The sequence below is a fragment of the Buteo buteo genome, chromosome 6, assembly GCF_964188355.1.
Source record: "Buteo buteo chromosome 6, bButBut1.hap1.1, whole genome shotgun sequence".
NCBI classification, from domain to species: Eukaryota; Metazoa; Chordata; class Aves; order Accipitriformes; family Accipitridae; genus Buteo; species Buteo buteo.
Genome location: NC_134176.1, coordinates 43,887,748 through 43,910,060, shown reverse-complemented (window position 1 = coordinate 43,910,060; position 22,313 = coordinate 43,887,748). Strand labels below are relative to the sequence as shown.

General features: G+C 58.9%; 1 protein-coding gene across 3 annotated transcripts in view; it reads right to left on the bottom strand.

Annotated features, from left to right (window-relative positions):
* Positions 1-2,696: 2,696 nt before the first annotated feature.
* DGKZ (diacylglycerol kinase zeta) overlaps positions 2,697-22,313 on the bottom strand; it is a 45,276-nt gene continuing 25,659 nt past the window's right edge. For 2 of the 3 annotated variants that reach the window (XM_075030772.1, XM_075030770.1), the window contains exons 6-31: positions 22,055-22,123; positions 21,536-21,607; positions 21,112-21,228; positions 20,948-21,019; positions 20,562-20,657; positions 20,201-20,283; positions 19,612-19,672; positions 19,107-19,220; positions 18,538-18,678; positions 17,944-18,022; positions 17,584-17,639; positions 16,443-16,505; positions 16,126-16,199; positions 15,903-16,014; positions 15,391-15,590; positions 14,988-15,088; positions 14,772-14,851; positions 13,210-13,279; positions 11,205-11,245; positions 10,441-10,631; positions 9,867-9,898; positions 9,060-9,103; positions 8,565-8,685; positions 7,997-8,033; positions 7,603-7,702; positions 2,697-5,178 (exon numbers count right to left, since the gene is read on the bottom strand). In XM_075030772.1, coding sequence (XP_074886873.1) covers positions 5,062-5,178; positions 7,603-7,702; positions 7,997-8,033; positions 8,565-8,685; positions 9,060-9,103; positions 9,867-9,898; positions 10,441-10,631; positions 11,205-11,245; positions 13,210-13,279; positions 14,772-14,851; positions 14,988-15,088; positions 15,391-15,590; positions 15,903-16,014; positions 16,126-16,199; positions 16,443-16,505; positions 17,584-17,639; positions 17,944-18,022; positions 18,538-18,678; positions 19,107-19,220; positions 19,612-19,672; positions 20,201-20,283; positions 20,562-20,657; positions 20,948-21,019; positions 21,112-21,228; positions 21,536-21,607; positions 22,055-22,123 — 2,343 coding nt within the window. In that variant the 3' untranslated portion in view covers positions 2,697-5,061. Of the gene's footprint in view, positions 5,179-7,602; positions 7,703-7,996; positions 8,034-8,564; positions 8,686-9,059; positions 9,104-9,866; positions 9,899-10,440; positions 10,632-11,204; positions 11,246-13,209; positions 13,280-13,299; positions 13,618-14,771; positions 14,852-14,987; positions 15,089-15,390; positions 15,591-15,902; positions 16,015-16,125; positions 16,200-16,442; positions 16,506-17,583; positions 17,640-17,943; positions 18,023-18,537; positions 18,679-19,106; positions 19,221-19,611; positions 19,673-20,200; positions 20,284-20,561; positions 20,658-20,947; positions 21,020-21,111; positions 21,229-21,535; positions 21,608-22,054; positions 22,124-22,313 lie in introns of those variants that run through there. The other variant, XM_075030771.1, reaches the window with a different exon arrangement.

Here is a 22,313-nt window from a genome sequence, read left to right as displayed (position 1 = left end):
AGGGGCCAAGCCAACTCTCTTCTGGAGTTACCAGCCAGAAAGGCGAGTGTCATGCCAGAAGAATGGGGCTGTGGTGGGGAACGGAGCCATTTTTCCACCCCTTACCCTGGAAGAAGGCTGCGCCGAGAGCAGGGCCGCCACAGGTGGGGTTGGGGGGGGGGGGGGGCTGGTTTTTATGCTTCACAACCAGGAATCTCTTTCTGAGAGATTCCCGCATTTAACTCACACCCTGCCGGCAGTTTCCTGAACATCTGCAGAGGTTTCAAAGAGGGCTGGCAACAGTGGGAACATATCATCTCCCCTGCCCGCTGCACACACAGCAACGGGTGCAGAAATAGGTCCTGGACAGGTAGCAAAGCCAATAGCCCCCCCAGCCCTGCATCACTGGGCCTTTAAACCAAAGCCGAAGCAAGCTGCTGAAACAAATTTCATGGTGGAAAAGAAGGGGAAGGGCCTAGGTGTGCTGCTTTTGGCCGGGGTTCAGTGGCATCAGGTTTGCGAGGCTGAGTTATGGGACCGTGATGAGCAAACCAGGGCCTGGTGGAGCTGTGCAAGAGCTAGGTGCGGGGCGAGCGCTGCTGCTTTTCTTCAGCTGCTGGGGTCCCCAGGGCAGAGCAGCCCAAGGTACGGTGAAGCCCGGTGCAAATTTTCACTCCTTCCTCTGTTTCCAGTTGTTCCCGTTCCCCTCCTGTTGCCTGCTCGGGCTGGGGACCAGGAGACAGGTGCTGGCTGTGTGGCACAGCAGACATACGTCGGTGCATGTCACTCTCGGCAGTGGCTGTTCTTGGTCCCTTCGGGCTCTTCCTGAGGGATGCAGAGGGGGAACGGCTCCTTCCCCAGCTCAAACAAGCAGCACAAGGCTGCAGTTGCAGAAAAAGGGGCCTCATACCAAGGGAAGGAGGGAAGAGAGGGAGCACGACCAACCCAGGTGTGTTTCCCTGCAGTTGCTTAACTCGAGCTTTTTACCTCTAAAAACGTCACAAGATAATTCATGGCATGTCAGCTCCGCATTTTCCATCTCCAGTCGAAGCCTGGCCCTTGGGGCACTGTTAGTGCACGGTGCGGCAGTGCCAGCGCAGGGACACAGCTGCATGGGGGGGGACGACAGGGAATGGGGACGGGGATGAGAACGGGGTCGGGACGGACATGGTTTCCTTGTTCAGACTTGCGGAGGCGGACGTGCAGCAGGTAATCATTAACAGGGCCAACTGCTGTCACCCCAGCTCTGTTTAGCTGGGGCTGGGCTTGCACAGCCTTCCCCAGCTTGCACACGTGTCCCCCATGCATCCGCTCCCAGGTACGTTTCCATCCCACGGGAGGCCAGACAGACCTCTGGCTCTCCGACACCCGGCTGAAAGGGAGAACGGGGAGATGCCGAGACCCTTCGGAGAGCAGGGCACGGCTCTCCCCCAAAAGGTAGATTGCCCCTTTCCTACAGCGATCGCATTTTGGGACCGCTTCTCTCCCCCCGCCATAAATTTGACACCGGGGGGGCTGGAAAACTCTAATTGCCATGGTTACTGAAGGTCCTCGCTGCCGAGACGTGGGCCAAGCGCCAACGCGACTGGGTCTGGGCACTGAAGCAGAGCGGGCCCCCTCTTCCCAGTCGCACGTCCGCCTGGTCCCTGGGCCGCAGCCCAGGGAGGCTGGGACAATTTGGTGTGCCTTACACCCGCTACAGACCCCCACTGTTAGCTCCGGGCAGGAGCTGAAAGGCTGAAGGCGATGAAAGGGAGGCAGTGGGGGGGGTGGAAGGGACAACGCGGCCGGGGAAGGAGGCTGCTTCTCCAGGCGGAGAGGGGGCGGCAGGCAGGCTGCCAAGCTGCCCTCAGGAATCTGAGTTTAAGGTATGAGTATAGCTCCCCATCACCCACCGTGTCCATCTTCCACTCCCTCACCAGCACGCCGTCGGCCAGAGCGATTACCTCCCTTCTGCAAAGGAAACTCTGCAGGAGAGATGGTGTTGGCCGCAGTCATCCTTAGAAGTCCGGGGCTGGAGGCAGAAGCGTCCCTAATCCCTCGCTTTTGAATTGAGAGAGCAGTCCTCCCGCCGGAGCAGCGGAGATAATCCCAGCCCTGGATGCTGCAGCCCCAGTGCTCAGCACTGGAGGCAGGACCCCAAGGCTCCCCTCTGGAGCTGGGAACAAACAGGAATAGCCCCCCAAGCGGGCTCATCCCCGGCAAAGCAGCGTGGCTGGGGACAGCTCACCACAAAAAACAGCTGACACAAACGTTTTGAAATCTGGAGGCTGGATGGTGCCGTAGTACCCACCGATAGCTGTGCGGCTGCAAAGGGCAGGGCAGGCCTGCCGCCGGGTCTGCCGCCTCCCTCCCCAGGGAGGAACCGGAGCAGGGCAGGAACAGAGGCTGCCAGCTCCTGACTCACGCTTTCAAGTCCTTCTGGATCACTTGGGACGGCGGCGCGCTTGCTCCCTGTTCCGTGTTACACTGAAGATCCATGTATGCCACAGAATGGGGGAGAAGGTCCCGCAGCACAAAGACCCTGTATCCAGCAACTGTCCCAGAGGGATGCTGTGCAGGGGAGCGGGCAAGGGCCTGGGCCAGCAGGGAATTCCCAAGAGTACCCCAGTTAGGATGGGGGCAGAGGCCTCGGGGTACAACCTCGCTTGCGCTGCGTGGTGCGTCACTGGTACAGCGCCCGCCGCATTCTTGCGGATGCAGCAGGAGATGGGAACTAAAACATCCATCTCTTTATTTCAATGGCAAGAAACAACAACATCCAAACAGTCCAAGTTGAAAAGCGACGGGAACGCAGGCTCGTGCCAGGCCCTGGGCCTGCTGGAGCCGGCACCCCCACAGAGTTACAAAAATACAGTCCTACAACAGCTTCTAGGAAACACAGATCCAGGTATTGCACAGAACCCCTGCCTTCTGCAGGCAGGGTGACCAACAACCCCTCCGCCTTCGCCGAAATGCAAGCCAGGCTTGGAATTGCACAGCAACTCAGCTCACGCGCGCACGGAGGGGCCAGGCGGGGAGGGGGACAGTGTGTCTCTCAACTACCTGTACAAAAACTATAAGGGAAGATACAAAACCGGGGAGAAAGGGGAAAGCTGGGGCTGTAAACGCCTCTGGGCCAGGCTGGGCGTCCCAGCTGGGGGGGGCAGTGGTTTGGACCTCTGAGAAGATGACAGTGCCTGGTCTGTCGGTGGCCTGAGAGCAGTGCTGATGGGAACTCTGGGCGCTGCTGGAGCATCCCAGCTCTGAACGCATTGGGATGCTATCGTTATCAATTGCCAATACTGCTGCTGGCCCCTGGCACTCTGCACTGCCCTGCACCTCTGCTCCCACCACAGCATCCCCCATCCTCCAGGGAACTCTGCCCCCCAGCCAAAAAGTCTGAAGGGTATTCTGGTTCTTTGCGGTATCCTCATACCCTTTTTTTGGTATTGGTATTAGGAGGGATTCAAACGGTGCCACCCACCCAGCATTACCCGGTGGGCACAGCTGGGTGTGAGTGCAGGTGGGACCGCACAGACCCCACGCAGCAGCAGCATCCTCTCCTGGCACACAAGCTGCGAGCAGCAACCCGCTTCACAACTGCCGCCCACCCAAAAGTGCCAAGCAGGTCTGCGAGGCCTCAGAGCCATCAGCTGTCTTCCTATGCTGGCACCTCCTGGTCCCAGAGACTGTCAGTTCTGCAAAAGCCTGGCTGAAGGGCTGGCTTGATGCCTCTGCAGATGCTCAGCACCCACAGCATCCGCAGGGCAGATGGGTCGTGGTGCCTCGTGCCCCATGGCAGATGGTAGGTGAAATGCCATGCCACTGCAGGCATGACTCGAGGCTGGGAGCCCTGGTGCTTCCTATGCATCCAAATCCCTCTTTCTGCTAAAACCGGAGAGGGTGAGCTGGTGGCCTGCGCAGGGAGCTTGTGTCTGGGCTGGGCAAGCTCCCAAGTTTTCCCTGCAAAGCCCTGCGCCCAGTTTGGGGGATGGCAGGAGTCGGACTCGGAGGATGCGTGTTGACAGGTTGGGGGGGCGTGATGGGAATCCCTGAGAGCAGCACTGACCCCAGCACTGCCCCTCCAGCCCAGTGCAACGTCTAGCATTGGGGGCGAGGGGGGAAGCTAAAGCAGGGAGGGCAGCTGGATCCAAGTCAGCGTTTAGGAAATATAACGGGCTCCACCGCAGCCACTGCCCAGGCCAAGCGCAGCTCTCCACCGTGGCTAACGTGCTGCAGTGGGCTCACAAAGAGATGCCCAGCAGACACCGGGGCTGCAGGTTCCCCCACCCAGCCCTGCGAAAGGAGGGATGGTGGGAGGGCTCGGTAGCCTTCCTCCATGCCATCCCTGCCCTGGGCCGGACCGCTGACTGGCTGAGCACTAACGGCAACCAGGAGGGCAGCGGCTGCCCTGCTTCCAGCTGCGCCAGTCCCAGATGCTCTGGGAAGAGGCTGGGTGCGCCGAGGACTTCCCTCCTGCCACAGAAAGCCCTGGTAGGGCAACGCGGAGACCCGGGGCAGCCCCAAACCGACAGGAGGGAGGAGGAGATGGGGACAGTAAGTCACGGTGCTTCCCTTGGGGCAGCCCGAGGCTCACGGCCTCTGCTGTCTGCCCGCACAGCCTGTGCCTCCCGTGGCTGTGCCAGACAGGAAAGGAGGAACAGGACACGAACCGAGCCAAGCATCTAAAGGAGGGGCACTGCTGGCAGGGAGAGGGGGCGAGCAACGATATCCCACAAGGATCATAGGTAGGAGCCTGCAGAGGGGGCACTGGCATCACTCCCATGCACAAGGGTGCCCAGGGGCTTCAGTCTGGCCTGCCCCAACAGGGCGGCAGGATGGAGCCCATCCAGGGCAGGGAATGTGGTGGATGAGGGGCGAAGGAGGGGAAACACAAAGAGCCAGGCTTCAAGTCCCAAACACCCACTGTCCTCATAAACAGAGTCCTAGCCCAGCCTGGGGCAGAGCTCTGCTGTTTCCATCTCCTCCAGGGACCAGGTTAACATCTAGGGAGGGCTGGCCCAGACTCACGGCTCTGCCAGTTGGCATCGTCCTCTTCTTGTCCTGCCCGAGCTGGCTTGGGCTAAGGCACTCCGAGCACTACACAGCTGTCTCCTGGTCCTCCCGCTGGATCATCTGGTAGTGCTGTCGGTTCTCGAGGTAGGCAGCTAAGTCGGGGTCGTTGGCTTTCTCAGCCCGGTGCTTGGGGGTGTCTCCCTGCATAGGGGAGGCAAAAGACGTCAGAGCAACGAGCACTGCCTAAACGCTGCCTCGGCACCCAAAGGTGCCCCCGTTCCCCCCACCGAAAAGGTGCCTGCAGCTGGGTCCGGCAAAGCCCGTGGCCAAGCCCTGAGGCGGGTGGTAGCCGAATGCCCGTGTGCTCGCCACGGAGCGAAAGCGTGCTCGTGAGGAGCCCGATTTTGCCGCAGGGCTGGAAGCTGTCCCCTGAAGGGCCATCAGCCCCACACACGGGCCAGGACAGAGACTGGCCCTGACCATCGCCAGCCCCCCGAGAGGAGACAAAAGGTTGGTCCCCATGACCTGCTCTTTCCCGGTGCTGGGGAGGCAGGCGGGAGAGGGTGAGGAATGAGGGGTATGTCTGGGGAATGCCCAGGAATACCAACCCCCCTTCCCTCTCGCAGCCTAGCTAGCGCTCCCGCTCCCGGAGGAGGATCACATTTCACCAGCTTATTGCAGCCATCTGGACTGTGTCCACTAATGAACTCCCGCACTCCATAAAAAGCAAATCTGTTAACAGCTCCCAGCTCCGTCTCCTCTCCCCCCTCTCCCTCCCTCCCCCTGCTCCTCGCTCCTCCTCGCCAAGCACCCGGGCTCTGCTGTGCCGCTGAGAAAGGCCGCGGAAACCTGGCACTCTGCCGCTGCCATTGAAAACCGGCCCCGGAAGGGATGCCCGGCTCGTCCCCTGGTGCACAGCGGAGCACGGGTGGCTGCGGCAGGGTGCTGGGCCCTCCAGGGCGACCCACAGCCGTATTTCTCCAGCAGGAACAATGGTCAGACACGCAGAGCCTGGATGCGGCTGTGGACAAAAGCCCACCCCTGCGCGGCTGCGGAGAGGTGCACCAAGAAACCCCCATTTTTCGCATCCGTACCCCAAGACCGGGTACGCCCTGTGGTCCCGCACTCATCCCCCAGCATGTACACAGGCAAGGGGGACGGAGACCGCTCCGTGCTTCGGTGCCGGCTCTCCTCCCCACGGCCCTTGAATGCGAGCGCTCATTTAACAAAGTGGGGGGGAAAAAACCAGAGGAGGAATTGAATTTCTTTTCCCGTCCCCCTTGCAGAAGCCCCGCTGCCTGCCCGCAGCCTGAAACCGGAGCTGCCAGGGCCCCTCTGCCCGTCTGGGCTGAGACACGCCAACCGATAAGGGCTCAGCCTCCCTCACCGCTGCAGGGTGCAGGATCGGCCCGCTCCGAACCTGTGCTACAGGTCTGACGCTGTAGGTTTCTAATGAGGTGGGCTCCTGCCTGTGCAAGCAGGCTGCGACCCGCAGCCCGCGCGAGGTCAGCGCAGCGGCGCAGAGGGGTCCCCAGACAGCTACAAACCCGGACACGCGTTTGCACAGGCACGTGCAAGCCCCATTCCCTGGGGCAGCCCAACGTGCCTGAGCGGGGCTCTCTTTTTTTCGCTGGGAGGATGGGGGCTGCTCCCCTCCTCCAGGCAGATGAGGGGGTCGGGGGGCAGAGAGGGGCCGTGCCCCCAGAGCTGCCCTCTCCCCAGTCACCGCCTCACCCGGCCATCGCTGTTCCATCCCACGGCTGCCGACTGAGTCTCCAGCCAGGGCAGCCCCACTCTGGGCACCACGTGAAGCCCAAGCCTTGGCCAGGACCAAGGAGGAGCGATGGGGAGCCAGAGATTGTCTGCACGGCATCTTCCTAGCAGCTGGCAAGGGGGCTACGCATTGTCCGAAGCAGCCCCCAAGCTCCACTGGCCCCAGCAAGTTTGTACCCCCTGGCCGGGCTCCTGCCCTGTGGGTCCCAGACCCACAGACCGCACCTTCTTGGCTCGTTCCTACATCTCTTCTGCTACAGCCCATCGCTGTGAGCCTCTGCCAGATGGACGCGACCGCGTTCCCTCCACCGCACACCCACCCCCAGGAACCTCCCGTACCAAAACACAGCCTCAAGTCCCCTTCCCGCGACTCCTCTGCCGGGGCTGGCGCAACTCCCCGGCACCAAGGCACGTCTCAATTAACTCGGCATGCGAGGGAAAGGGCCGCCACTGCCTGCTCCTGCTCCTCACGGGCCGCTGGAGCTCCCAGCACCCCCATCGCAGCCACCCGCGGGGGAGAGCGGGGGGAGCCCTGCAGCTGGGAGGGAGCTCATAGCAAGACTGTCCTTGCTCTGACCCCGGAGGGTGGGAAGGGGGAGACTGGGATGAGACATTCCAGCCCCTCGCTTCTAATTTAATAAAACAACAGAGAGAGAAGCGCAGGGAGGAGAGGGATTTAACCCCTGTGCAGCTGGGCTCCGCTGGGCAAGCATGGGTGCTTCGTGTCGCCTCCTCTTTGGCCGGCAAAGACCCCAGCCAAAGCACCCTTGCTCTGCTCTCCTGCCGGCTCTGCTCCCGCCAGCCCCCCCCGATCCCCCCAGAAAGCCCCACTGCCAGCCCTCCCGCCGTCACCTGCAGGTCCGTCTTCATGAGAGAAGCCCCGGCCTCCACGATGTAGTGGCAGATAGTGCGCTGGCGTAAGGCTGCAGCCTGGTGCAAGCTGGTTTCGCCGCTGGGGAGGAGAAAGCGGGAGATGTGAGATGTCCCCCCCCAAAACGGGGACACGCAGCACGTGTGGGTGGCAGCGAGGGACAGCAATTCAGCTGCAGCAGAAGCTTGTGGTGGGTTGCACGCTTGTCCAAGCAGCCCTGGCAGAGGACGGGGTGCTGCTCGGGCATGGTCAGTCCAGAGCGGACTGGGAACCGTGGCTGATAATTAGAGTGAGGGTGGCTGATAAGTGCCCGCGCAACTGGTCTACTCGCAGAGGGTCTGGCCAACAGGTAACACAAGTCAGTCAGCGACTTACTTCTCCTCCTCCGTGGCATCGAGGATTTCTGAAGGGGCTGTGGAGAGAAAGAGTGCAGGGAGAGTGAGACCCGGCTGCGGGGCAGAGATGGACCCACCTACTCCCCAGTTGCACTCTGCATCTTTCCATAGGGGCTGCTATTTCCATGCTGCCTGCAAAAGTCCTGGCACCAAAGCACTCGGGCCAGCAACGGCATCTGAGCCCAGCTGAGACCAGGGAAGAAGAGTTGTTGTGGACTCATTACGGAGAAATACCTAAATAAAAATAAAGCAGCCTGTATTTCAGTGGGAGCTGCCAAAAACAACAGGTCAGCTGCCCTGAAGGCAGAAGCAGGACACTGAGAAATGTTTCCCGGAGACATGCTGGTCCCTGCCAGGATGCAACAACAGCCACGGGGGCACCCCAGTACTGGAGACAGATGCCAGGGAAAGCCCATATGCCAGAAAAAGGATGTAGCAAACCCGGAGGGAAGGGACCTAAGCCCAGGAGCACGCCGTCTAAGCAGAGGGTTGGGCTTTTTTGGCTGCTGGGCTCCTTTGCTAAGGGTGGCACTCTGGCCCCAGCTCACCGTTCTCGATGATGTACTTGACGATGTCCTTGCTCCCCGATTTGACGGCATGGTGGAGGACGGTCTGGCCCGAGGAGTCTCGCACCATCAGGTCTCTTCCAGCCCGGTGCAGCTCTTGGAACTACGGGATTGCCAGATTGCTCGGGATGAGTTGCCTTTTCCAGCTCCAAGCCCCGAGCCCTGGCATCGCATCCCCGGGGTGCCCGGCAGGTTGTGTGGATATTCAGGTCCTGGTGGGGAGCTTTATCCAGCTCAGCCATGCTGCCAAGTCCCTTCCCTCCGTGTCCCCCAGGAGAGGAATAAGGCTGCTTGCCAGGAGCCTGCCTGGTTTCCAGCCACCGCTCCTGGAGGAAGGCCCTCGACAGGAGCTGCTCCAGGGCAATCGGAGCGCGGCTGGCAGGGCTTCCCATAGCCCGAGGGGCACGCCAGCCGAGCAGGCTGCCGGGCCAGCACCCAGCGCCAGCCCTGGCTGCACATCGCAGCGGGAGAGCCTACCTTGCTGAAGTTGCCGCTCTTGGCAGCTTCTATCAAAAGGTCATCTGCAAAGAAGGGAGACGGCTTGGGGTCAGCAAAGCCAAGCTGTAATGCCGTTTATCTAACTGGGGAGCCAAGGGCTGGGCACCAGAGGTTCAGCAGTCAGCTGGAGCTCCTCCAGGTGCTATAACCCCTTGGTCAGACTGGTTTTACGTGGCTCCCCTACCTTCAGGCATGCGCGGGACAAGCCAGGGGAAGGAGGGAGACCCCACGTAGCTGGGGGCACAGCCAGACCTCAGCCCCAGGGAGGTGTGCATGCAGGAGGAGCGGTCTCTGCCCACGGGCAGGACGACTTGCGATGGAAGCGGGGAGCAGATCTCCTGGGTGTCAGCCAGCGGCCGAGACGCCTCTCACCCATGACTCACTCACGCTTCCAGGCACTAGGCTCCGCTCAAGCTCCAGGAAACTCTTTCCATTTGCTCAGCTCTGCGAGGCCCCTGACCTTGTGCTCCCACCTCCCGGGGCAGAAACAGCCCCCCAACCCAGCCCACAACGCTTGGCTCCGCAGGTGGGGGATTAACCCCTCGGCCATGCCATTTCCCGCACGGCAGAGTCGGGAAAGGCGCCTGGCTGGGCCTCTCCACAAATCACTGTCAGGTCTCTCCTGCCCACCGCTGGGGTCACCCGCCTGCGGGTGCTCTGCGCTCCCACCTAGCACGCAGACAGCAGGGCTCCTGCCTGCACGTCAAGGAAAGGACAGGCCAAAAAAAAACCCCATGGTGGGGACCCAAAGCAGCATGACCTGCAAGGGGGTGGGACAGGACTCACCTTTGTGCGGGAGGCAGCGGTCAGGCTCAGCGCTGGAAGGGAAGAAGAAAAGGTGTAATTAACCCTGCCAGTCCTGGCAGTAGATCACCCAAAAGGGTAGTGGGATGGCTGTGGGGAAGCCTGCCCATGGCACTCCTCCAGCAGGCAGGAGCAGAGGCAGGCCGAGGGACTTTGCTGTGCTTTGGCCATGCCATCTTCTTCCACGACCTGGGTTCTTCCCAAACCCAACTCCTATTTCTACTGCTGCTCCCAGCTCCATCGCCCACCTGGACCCATGGCTGGCCTCAGTTGGACTGAGAGACACCCATGCCCTTTGCCCCACGGGTCAGGCGCCAGAGCTTGACCCCATGGCTGAGCCACCTGGTAGTGCCCCACTGCTTCCAGCAGCACTGGCAGAGGAGCAGGGAAGACAGGATGGCATCTCACCCCTTGGTCGAACTCAGCACCGAATTCCTGCTCACTTCCAGGGAGCCCCCCTGTAATCTGGCCCGGGGATCAATGCTGTGAAGCCAACCTTGGCTCTCCCATCACTGCCCATCCTTCCTGAGGTCCAGCACCCCCATGCCAGACCAACCTGGGGGCAGGAGAGGAGGGTGGAGAGATGGAAGAGGAGGGGAATGCAAAATGCTGCCCAGTGGGTGCGGCAGACAAGTCGACGAGGTCGGGCATGGCAGGAGAGGTGCCCACGGTCTGGGTGATCACCAGCTCTGGGTCCAGCACATAGAGCTCATCCTGAGAGATCTCTGTCACATAGTTGAGGTGCTCCTGAAAGACACAAGTCAGCTCTCCTCAGAAGCAAGACCTACTTTTGTATAGCTCCATCCCCTCACATCCCATGCCTTGTAACCCACCCACTTGCTCAGCAGAGCGATGGTGGCTCAAAGAGTCCTGGGACCTGTGCCTGGGAAGCCTCTGCATCTCCTTATCCTTTTCAGGCTTCCCATCTCCTGTTAACTTAGCAGATGACCCATACATCTCACCTCCACGCCCCCCCCATTAAGACGATCCCAGTCAGCAGGTGCCTGGCCAACCTTGCTACGTTGCTATTCCTTGCTCCCTCCGCTGTAGGGTCCTGCAGGCAGCTTCCAACCCAAGTCTCTGTGCTCCCACCCATGCTTCCTCCCTTTCCGCAGGAACCTGGAGGTGCTGAGCCTGGTCCTGGGCCAGGTCGGTCACACCACCCACCCCTCAGGGAATGTCACAGGGCAGGGCAGCGGTGTGAGACCTGCACCTCCCTGAGGCTCAGCTTGCCTGTCAGTCCGTGTGAACGCAGGACACCCAAGCACCTTCCCTGCAGATGCTGGGCGGGATGACAGCAGAGGACGAGGCCACACTCACCTGCGCACGGTCTATCCTGTAGAACCGATCAGCCGTGGTTGCTGTAAGACAGGGACAGAGCAAGACAGGGTGATGAGGAAGATGGCCACCTTCCACCGCGGAGTGATAGTGAACTACCCAGCCACTTCATGGTGTGCACGGAGGGCACAGCAAAGCGAACAGCACCCACTGACCAGGAGCAGTGCCCTTCCCTTTGGGACCCTGCTATCCTCTTTACCCCAGAGGTAGCCCCTTGGGCCTGCAGACCACCGTGCCCTTGTGCAACATGCCTTTCCTTCCTATCTCCTCCTCAACGACTCCTGGCAGGGAGCCATAGGGAAGGCAAGAAACACACCTAGCTGATGCCATGGCCTTTCTGGGGGCTTTCGAGTGTTCCAGCCTTGCAGCTGCAACACAGCATTAGCCTGAGCAGATGAAGGTCAGGGCTGTGCAGTGCACATCTCGGCACTCACCTGCACCAGGTGAGGAACTGCTCCGATTCAACATGATGCGCCTCTCTCCAGAGCACTGAGAAACGGGGGCACTAAGCGGGGCTGGGAGAAGAGGGAGCTCAGCCTCCCACTGACTTGTCTGAGTAACGTCCCACAGACCACCACAAAGCCATGTCAGAGCTTGTGACTGCCAGGTAGAGTGGAGCATACCACCACCACCAGTTGTAGATCCAAGCCCCTCTCTGCTAGGACAGCAGGAGAGCTTCAAACCAGCCTCCAGCCTGTTGCTGGCAGCAGCCTGAGTGCATCCCTCTGCTCATTCCTCTTCCTTAAGAGGAGAGATCCCCACAGCAAAAGAGGAGCTCCTCAAACAGCAATGGAGCAAGTGGCTGTGCTTGAGCCAGACCCATGCAGCCACCACCCCCAGGGGAGCAGAGAGGGGCTGGGGACTTACGGCATCACCAGGGGAGAGCGGGATAAGCAACAGCACCGCACCGGGATAATCGGGTCCTCACACAGGGTGGTACTTCCCCCGTGTCCCACCAGGCTGCTGGTGCCTGCCCAGGCGAGGTTGCTGCGGTGGGAGCCTTGGGGACCCGGGGAATTCTCTCCGCAAACAGAGCGGGGTTGGGCCAGAGCAGATGAGAGGAGTGAGAGAGCCCCATTTATCCTGTCCTGGCTGGAGATTTACAGCCAGGGAGCTGCTGCTGAAGGCCTGTAATTCAGCCGCTTGAATGAGCCTGCGCTGTCTTGAATGAGGCTCTGGCCTCTTTCCTGACACATTTTCCTCAGCCCAGAACCTGCTGCTGGGAGACTGGCAGGAGAGGGGAAAGCGGTCCTGGTACAGCAGTCCTGGTAGTGACACCTGGGAGCAGCAGTGCCAGCAGCCCCACATGCCGGGCTGGAGCTCCGAAGGGAGAAGCTGCGTCCTTTCTGCCTAGCGTGAGGCTTCCCAGGCCAACTTTGCAACGCACGGCTACGCTCTGCTATGTTCTACACCCTGCTACTGGGAATTCAGGGAGATGATGTGCCACCAGCAGTCATTTCTCTCAGCCGGCTTCCAGGTACAGAGGGAAAGCTCTGGAGCCTCTTGGTCAGTGAAGGCAAAGGGAGAGGAAAAAGCTGCTTTCAGGCAGGGGAGAAGCAGCAGCTGGAGCCCAGCGAGGAGCCTGCTCCAATACCACTGGGATGCTCGTGGTGAGCCTTGCTCCCTGCAATGCTGGAGCAGGGGGGCCCCCTGCCTGCATGACACAGGAGAGCAACCCCAGCAGGCCCCCAGTGACAGGACACGAGATGCCAAGCGGCCTTCAGCCCTGGAGGCAGAAGACCAGCAGATGCCCCTCGCTCCACTCGTGGTCAGCAGCCAGAGACATGGCCTGGGGCAAAGCACTGCTGCACTTGGATGCAAAGACCCCAACATCCATGAGTTCCAAGTCCCACGTGGGGACGCAAAGACCCCAACATCCATGAGTTCCAAGTCCCACGTGGCTCTCAGTAGCTTGTCACTAAGGGTCTTGTCCCCTCACCCCCCCAAACTCGGACAGTCAGCACTCCCAGGGGAAGAAGATACTCACAGTCCAGGAAGCACCACTTGGGTGACAGCTTCTGGGATGACAGTGTCTTCGGTTTGGCTCCATCTCCCTCCTGCATAAAAAAAAAGAGAGAGGATAAGGTCATGTCTCTTGGCCTCCCCATCTCTCCCCAGAGCATCCCTCCTGCTTTGGGAGGTCCCTGCAGACATGGAGGACCACAGGCGCTTGGATGGAAAGGGGAACTTGAACACAGGCACAGCACACAGCGACGGGGAGCAGCACGGGACAGACTGGAGCCAACGGACACCAGCTCACTGGAGAGAGAGGTGCCACAAAATGAGCCCACGAGACCAGCACGGCGCACATGAGAGATGGGCCCGGGGGATGGAGCGATGCCATACACACCTGAAAGAGCAGGCGCTCTAAAGCAGAGGGCTGTGGAAGGAAATCCTGCAGAAAGGCAAGATGTGCCGTTACAGCCTTTTGTCTAGGCGGCCTCCCAGTCCCTCTCTCATCCCATTGGCGTTGCTTAATGTGCTGCCATACCCAGCTTTACACACTGCCTGGCCAAGATCCCTGGTCCCTGCCCTCCTTTGACGCCAGAGCATAGTGGTTGCCCAAGGAGAGAGAAGAGGTAAACCACGAGGTGACTGAGGAACACCAGCCTCAATGCACAGCCCTAGAGGTGCAGGAGGTTGCAGAGGCATCAGGCTACCAGGCTGATGCCGTAGGAAAGGAAAGTGTTACTCTCTGAGCCCAGGAGCTGCTAGACATGTGCCTGTCTGCATGTCCTCACCAGTGGCTGGGCACAAGGCGAGCAGGGGACAGACATGCAGAGCTGCCTGGCAGAGCAAGGACCAGATGCCTGTGTGCCAGCCTGCACAAGCAGCTCTTGCAACTCAGCCCCACAAGACACTATGCACACGCTGGATGGGTTTCCCTCAGGCCCAAGAGCCAGCTAACTGGGAACTGAGCAAGGTCCCTGCAATCTTCTGGGAGAAAATCAGCCTGAGCAGTGCGGCACCAGGAGGCACACTGTGGGCTCGGAAGGCATTGCTCACCGGGAACAAGGGTTACACAGCCTGCGTCCGCGTCGTGGACGCGCGCGAGCACATTGGCAGGAACCCAAAGGTTAGTACTTGCAAATGAAAAGTTGGAGGGGGGACAACCCTTATCCAAGCACCTGGAGAGGGCGGAGCTGTGCCAGGAAACACGGGAGTCTGCAGAGGACTGAAGGAACACAGCACAGCAAACACAGGGACAGAGGAAAGGCCTCCCCAAACACCCAGGGGGTGACAGGCCCCTATAGGATGTATGCTGGCTTTTTCCACTGCCCCATAATTTTTCTGGGCCACCGACACTCTGGGCCTGGAGAACAAGGTCAGAAGAACAACGCTGAGAAAGAAGCTGCCGGAGACCAGGGAGCAACAAGCCTCCAGCTTGGGATCCTGCCTCCACCATGTGGTGAAGGCAAACCATGACCTGCTACCAGAAGCAGGAGCGTGCGTGTTGGTGTGTGCGGGTCAAGAAGGCTTAGAAATCCCTGCCATGAGCCCCTCCATCCTTGACATCCAGCCACAACCACTTCCCACGCAGAGGCTCACCTCCTGCAGCCTCTCGATTTGAGTCCGGCACAACTCCAGGTCACTGTCTCCTGGAACCACGATGATCCCCAGCGGCACAGCTGCAGGACAGGGCACAGACACAACTCAGGGAGAAGCCCGTATCCCATCCCCGACACCTCACACAGCCTAGCTGAGAGCACTGCCAGACTCGGGGACTGCGGCTCCCACCCCCTGATCACTCAGCTGGTCACTCACAGGCTTCCTTGAGCTTTTCCTTGTCATAGTGCAGTGCCTCATAGTCACGCATGCTGATTCGGCTCACCCGGATGCGCAGCCGCTCGGGCACTGGCTGCTGGCTGCATGCAGGAGGAAAGGAAAAGGGAAAGGATCAGAAAGTGACAGTCCGCTTTCTCCTTATCCCACTCGCCCCTCCAAAACAGGCAAGAGAATATCTTGTGCACAGACTGGGGTGGGGAGCTTGGCATCAGCTGCTTCTCCAGCATCAGGCTCTGGCCATTCTTCTGTGACCTGATCCCTTCCCAGGCCCTCCTTGAGAGAGGATCGAAATGCCTCTGGGAGTGATGGATCAGTCCCATCCCTTCCCCCTCCACCCCTCCTGCCTTGGAGACGAGGTGGCAGATTGATCTGAGGAACCTACTCATTGAGCAGAGGCATGGAGTTGCGCCGCTTGGTCTTCTGCACCATGTTGGCTTGGTTGCGCAAAGAGATGTGGATGCAGGAAGCCGCCAGCTTGCAGGGCTCTCCATCTACCTGCATGGGGATGGCCTTGGACGTGGTGAGAACCACTTGCCGGCACTGGCACAGCCGTTCCCCGTGGCCACCGACCTGCAAGGCAGCCTGTGAAAGGGTCCAGAGTGAGAGCAGAACACTGACTGGGGGGTGGGTGGGGGGAGCACCCATTGGCAGCCAGATGTCGCAAGTGAACCAGGTTCTGAGGGTCTCGGGCCTGATCTCAGTGAGAAGAGATCCACGGAGACCAGGGCATGACAGCACCTCACCTAAACCTCAGAGAGCAGACCCTGTCACACAGACCAGCACCACAACTCCTCAGGAGAGCATCTGTGGAGCTGGTGGACTGGCTGACACCCGCTCAATGGGACCAGTTGCTCCCCTGGTTGCCAGCTCCAACTGGCAACAGCACCGACTCACCAGGGATGTCATGGTGAAGCCGATAACTTCAATGCAGCCATCGTCATGGCGCTGTGGCTCGAAGTCGTGGTGCTCCCCAGGGTTGCCCCAGGGCATTGTGCCTGCACAGTACCTGTGAAGGGATGGCAAGCGATGCATGGACAGGCACCCCGAACCCGGGCAGGGATCTGTGGCATGGGGGTGAGGAGCCCAGCACGTATGGGCAGGTCCTGGGGCTGCTCACCTGGGGATGTTCAGAAAGACCAGGCACTGGGGCTTCAGGTCCTGGATCTTGGAGGTCAGGTCTGTCCCATCGCACTGGAGGCAACAGAGGGGCGTTCAGCCTGCTGCAAGGGTGGCCTGGTCCACCCTGCCCACTTAGGAGGAAATGGCCTCCCCGCTCTGCTCCCTACAGGGACTGCCCTCCAAGCCAGGGGTAGCTGATTCTCCCAGGAACAAATCCTCTCCCCAACTCTGAGATACTCAGCGTGCCAAGGGACCGCTCCTCACGCCTCCACAGCTCGCCCCCCTCCCTGGCCCAGAGCACCCCTGCACACTCACAACCAGCTTGACGTGCTTTGCCAAGTCTTTGGAGCTCCCAGTGAGGAAGTCAGAGAAGGCCGTCTGCCAAGGCAAGAGACAGTGTTAGTGCCCAGACGTTCACCGAAATGGGCAGCCAGGAAGCCTGCCACCAACCTTCAGACCTCAGCTGCTGAAAGCAGCAAATCCCCTCCTCGTTTATGGGCAGAAGTCCTTTCCTCTCGCCCTCCCAAAACTATCTGTTCCATTCCGCTTGCTATTTTGCCTACAAAAAACTTTGGAGCACCTTCAGTAACATGCCCTAGTATTCTGTTGACAGCCCAGTCCTGGGTTTACGGACGAGCTGGCAAGGCGGGTCTCCTCCAGTGAGAGACTTGCGTCACAAGAGACAAATTCAGTCTCAAGCTGTAATGAAGTACCATAAAACAGAGCTGATGTGACCCCATCTAGAGATGTGACCTCATCTAGAGATACCAGGAGAGACAGTATGGGCTCTGTTACACAGACCCTGGGGTCCCCTTTGGGCTTAACTGTAGAGAGAGAAGGGGAGACACAAACAGGAGAGATGTGAGATGGTACAGAGCAGCGCTTGGCCTTTAGTACTGCCCAAATACCGGTCACCCAGCCACCTGGGTAGGGAGGTATATTGAGGATGGGGGGATGGACGAACAAAGATGACACTGAGACACAAAGTTCTAGAGGTGAAACCCAGGAGGGTGGCATAATTAGCCAGGGAGCTGTAACTGGCCGAAGGTATAAAATCAGTAGCGTGAGGACTCTGTGGAAAGGTTTCCCGTTCCTCTGCAGGGGGGACAGCCTGCCTCCCCACAGCTCCGGGGAGGTCCTGCCTGGGTGACCATCCATGAGCCGGAGAACAAGAACAATAGTGGCAGGAGATCAAGACAGCAACTGTACCGCAGGCCAGAGAGCAAGCTGTACCGCCAGCAGCGCTCACAGCCAAAGAAGAGCTGCAACTCCCAGGGCTGCAGCCTTTCTCCAGCAACCCTGCAGCTTCGGAGGGGCTCAGCTTGGGCGCACGTGAAGGCCCGTGTAACTCCGATGAGTGAGTTTAGGGTGTGGGCAGGAGGCAGGGCCATGCCTGTGCTCCAGCTGAAGCTAAGGCTGCTATGAAGGCATGCCCAGATATCCTCTACACACTCACCCCAGCATAGAACATTTTATTCCGAAACCGGCTGTTGAACTTCTCTGGGTTGGCCTCTAGGGAAAGGAGAAAAAAGTCCAGGTCATCGGCCTGCACATGGAAATACTTCACTTGCCAGATCTCCCCAGACACAGCTCTCCAGCCAGCTTCGGCCAGGAGGCAGCCCCCAGCTCTCTTCCCATGCAGGCACCCCTCTTCTCTCTCTGCAAGCCTCCACTTGCTCCTCAGGTTTCACCTCCAGCCCTGTCCCTGGGGCAATTCTCTTGTTCACTTTCCTGAGGAACGTTTTATGGGCCCACCTCTGGGGCACCCCCTCACCACAGACCCTGCCCCAACCCTGCCACCCCCCCCGCCCCGTACCTCGAGATTCGTGGAACTCCAGCGTCACCCGTGCGTCAAAGCCGAGGCTGAAGTAGTTATTAAAGACATCCAAGGGGAGCTGAAACGGAAAGGAGGAAAAAGGATGAGGCTGCCAGCATGTGGCCATGGCAAAGACAAGGTCAGGCTATCACAGAGCCGTGTATGGTGCTCACGAGGCTGAGGGACCCCATTTGCTTCCCCCCAGGAAAATACAGAGAGCACCAGCCTGAGATGATGGATTGGCCCCTGGCTCCTAGGGATAAGGGATGTGGCCCAAGGGGACACACTCTGCTCTCTGAGATACCTGCAACCACCCATGTTTCTGCTAAAGAAACAGTCTCAGAGAGGATTGGGCTTATACCTGTTGCAAGCTGTGGTTAAAAACCTCTGGTGGACATTTAGTTCTGATCTCTACACGCCTTGCCATGAGTGCTGTGGGTCAGAGCCACAAGGAGAGGAGTGGAATTGGAGCAATGAGAGGGAAACACCAACCCAATGCTGTAGCCCCAGGTGCTGGGGCTGCCTGAGCCAGTGGGAGAAAGGAGAATGCAGACCCCCAGCGCAGGGAAGAAACACGCAGAGGAGGTGTCCCACCTTGTCAGCAGCCACCTCATCCTTTTCCTCAGGGTTCGCGTCAGGGTTTGGCTCCACATGGAGGTTCCAGCGATCGAGCTGCACAATGTTCCCATCTTCCACATGAGACAGGATCTTGGACAGAGGCTCATCCGTGTAACCCTGGTGAAGAGCAGGACACAGTGAGTCTCCTACCTGCCTCCTGCAGAGATGCCCCAGAGACAGTGGGCATGACATCCCAGAAGGGATGGGAAGACATTCCAGAGGGAAAGATGTGGAGAAGATCGATTCTACTTGAATGCAGAACAAAGTGGGACTTCAAATTTAAAACAATACATCTTCCTCCCAAAAATCTCCCAAAGTTTGAAATAATGATTGCTTTTGTTAATGTCCTAATAGATTATAATCTAATGCAGAATAATTCAAATGTCAGAAGAACAGTAACATCCAAGTGGCACATATTTGTTGGTCTGTATTTAGGGAAGGTCAAAACACCCAGCCCATGCAAATCTCCAACCATGTGTCTGGAACTGGAGTCAAAGCGCTCGGCCCCCCTCTGTCAGCAGCAGACTCTTGTGCCCGTCACTTACCCCACCCCAGTTCAGCGTCCTGGCCAAGTCGTTCCCTGTCCCCAGAGGTAGGATGGCCACAGGAGGAGGTGGGTTGAGGCGTAACTGGTCCAGAATAGAAAGTATCCAGCCCACCTGCTCGAGCAAGAGAGCACAAAGAAACAGTTGGTTATTTCAGGGACCGGCAGGCAGGTGGAGGTGACCCGGAGCACTCGTGATGGGAGAGGGGAAGAGACTGGGTCCCCTTAGCCACCGCCAAGGCTATTCATAGTCTCTAATGCTTCATACCAGTAACCCCAGTAAGGACACTGGCCCCCAAAAGGACTACAAATCCAGACATGCCACAGACTAGCACTCCGTGCAGCAGTGCATGAGGGGACCCACAGCATCAAGTGCCACCAGCTGTACCACGGACACTGCGCGCACATTTTGCCCCATTCTGGATTACAGCGAGGAGGGCTGCTGCCGGCACTGGGAAGGACTGGGACGAAAGGCACTGCAGGCACGAAGGGGCTGGGGTACTCACCGTGCCGTCTCCCCCGCACGCCAGGATCCGGAGGTTGTGGACCTTGCGGTACAGCTCCAGCCTGCGGGGAACAGGGAGGGTGAGGAGGGGAGGGAAGAGGTGCCGAAGGTGTTACGCAGGGGCTGCAGGGGTCCCTGCCCTCGCGGAGCCCTTGGTGTTCACAAAGCCACGTGTGTATCTCCCTCCCCACTGCCACAGCAGTTCACAGCAGTGGGCAAAGCGACAGTAACTTTGGCTTCACCAGCTCTTGCGGAGGAAGAGTGGGGTATCCGCAGTCTGCGTACAATAGATAAACCAAAATGGAGCAAGCAGACGAGACTCAGGCAACATTAACTGAACATAATGAACTAGGCCTGGGAACCTCACCCCACAGCTGGTCTCTTCACCACTAGCCTTAAGGTTAGACCAGCCCTCCAGCAGGGAGCACTGACTGACCACGAGGTATCTTAGGGTGGCCTCTCAAAGTATAAACTCGTTGGAGGTCTCCGCACAAGGGAGCTATGGAGCATCAGGACTCTGCCAGGCATGGGAAGAGCTCTGGGGAGGACTCTCTGGGGCAGAGAAGGGTGCTGCCTCCATCAGTACTCACGCCTCCTTGGGTCCACCCTGGCTGAGGTCGAAAACTTGCCGTGGGTTGAGATACCACATGAAGGATTGGATGATCTTGGCTCCCTAAGAGGAGAAGAAAGACTTCAGGTAACAGGGAGCTCCCAACAGACAGCAGAAAAAGGCGTCTGGTCCAGGGGACAGGCCAAGACAACACTGTTCTGGGGGGACTGAGGCAAAGCCTGGCCTAGGTGGGAATTGTTGGGCAGCAAACTGGCATTGCAGGGGTTGCCTTGCCTCTTCTGCAGCTGAGACATCACCAAAACTGTGATGAGACCTCAGCAGCCAAACGGCAATGCCCTCACAGAGCCGCCTTCCCAGGGAGATGTAGGACAAGGCCATACCTGATTCCCACCGCTCTTGGGGTTCACAAACACCAGCAAGGGCTTCATGAGAGGAGCTGGCATGGGCTTGATGACAAAGGGTTTCCACCTCCCTTCCTGCAAGAGAGGCCAAAGGTCCTTCAATAAACCTGGGGAAATGCAAACTCCCACCTCCAGCTGAGCCCTAACGTCACGCAGGTCAGGAGTGGGAAGAAGAGAACATCCCAGCCACCCCGTAAGCCTTATAGCTGGGATTTTCCCTGCCAGCGGGCACCCTTCCTCCACCTCACCCTCCTTAACCTCAGTGCGGACCCAGCAAAGCCCCCTTGTTTCCCAGTCCTGCTCCTCACTGCCCAGTCCCTCCACCCTTCCAAGACAAGGTCATTCCCTGTCCCCTCATCTCTTACCTCGGCTCCCTTTTTGCTGGATTTCCGCTTGAACGATGTCCTCTTCTTCTTCTTACTAGATTTCAGTGGATTCTAGAGAGAAAAGAAACAAACCCAAAAACTCTGTGAGGAGCTGCTGGGCAAGCAGGAGTCGTAAAAAAGCCACAAGAACTGAGGTGACTTACCTGGGGCCGTCGGACCCGCAGAATCCAGGTGGGAGGAACGACGACAGCAGCATGAGCCCCCAGCGAGCAGGGCTCTTCGATGTGTTGCAGCATGAAACATGACACTTTGCTGTGATACTGGGGAAGGAGAAGACAGAGAGAAAACTCAGCCACTCAGTTTGCCGGGGACAGCCACGTTCTCCTCCCAGCTCCCCCATGCCAGCGCAGGGAGCGCTGGAGGAAACCATGCAGGAATTTTGTGATGGGAAGGCAACGAGGAGAAAGTTTCTCGTAGGAGCTTGCAGCTACCACAGTACAGCCTCTCCCAGTAAGTGGAGCTGTTAAGGGCAGGCTGCAGAGAAGCAGCCTGGGGAGCCCCAGCAGAAAGCAGAGGTCATTAGGTGCAGAACAGGCTGGTAAGATGTTCAATGGGGGCTTTCCTCACCGCTTGCTTGCACCAGGAACAGCTGATGGCTACAATCTCTTTACTGTGGAAGGCAAACTTCTGCTGGAAACCCTGCGGAGGGAAGGACAAGAGGCTTAGGGAGTTCCCTCACAGCTTTCTACCATCAAAAAGGACTTCCCCACCACTAAGAGAGACGTTAACAAAGAGAGTGTGTCTGCAGCTGGAGCCCTCTGGATCCCTGTCAGATAGCCCCAACCATCACTACGGCACCAGGGAGGCCACTGTGCTCTGCAGGGGTGTCCCTATTGCTCAAGGAAAGCATGTCAAGAAGACAGTCCCCTCCAGGATTGACTGGGCCCAGGGGGAGAACAACTCTGTGTGGGAAGCACTTATGTAGTGCTTCACTGCGCAAAACAGGACACGCGTCTTGCTTTTGCTGTAGGCTGCTGCTGCCAAACAGGAATGGTGGGATGTCCCTGGTCCTCAGCCTTGTTCTCGTCTCTGGTTTGACATTAGCTTTCCTTCAGGCTGAGAAAAAACCCCAAGATGTCCTCTCACCTTGCCACACTGCCGACATTTCCCTTCCTGCCGCCTCCGGTGTACCCAGTGATGCCGGACAACGATGGGCTAAAGGGAAAAGAAAAAAAGAAAAAAAAAGGGGGAATGAAGGGCCCAGTGTGTGAGGGAACACAGGAACAGGCAGGAGGAATGGACCCAGGCCAGCCCGGACCTCTGCTCTTGCAGCAAGCCCACTGCTCACATGCACCAGCCCCAACCCTCCGGGAGAAGGCAAAGCCAAACAATCAGGGGGCAAGGG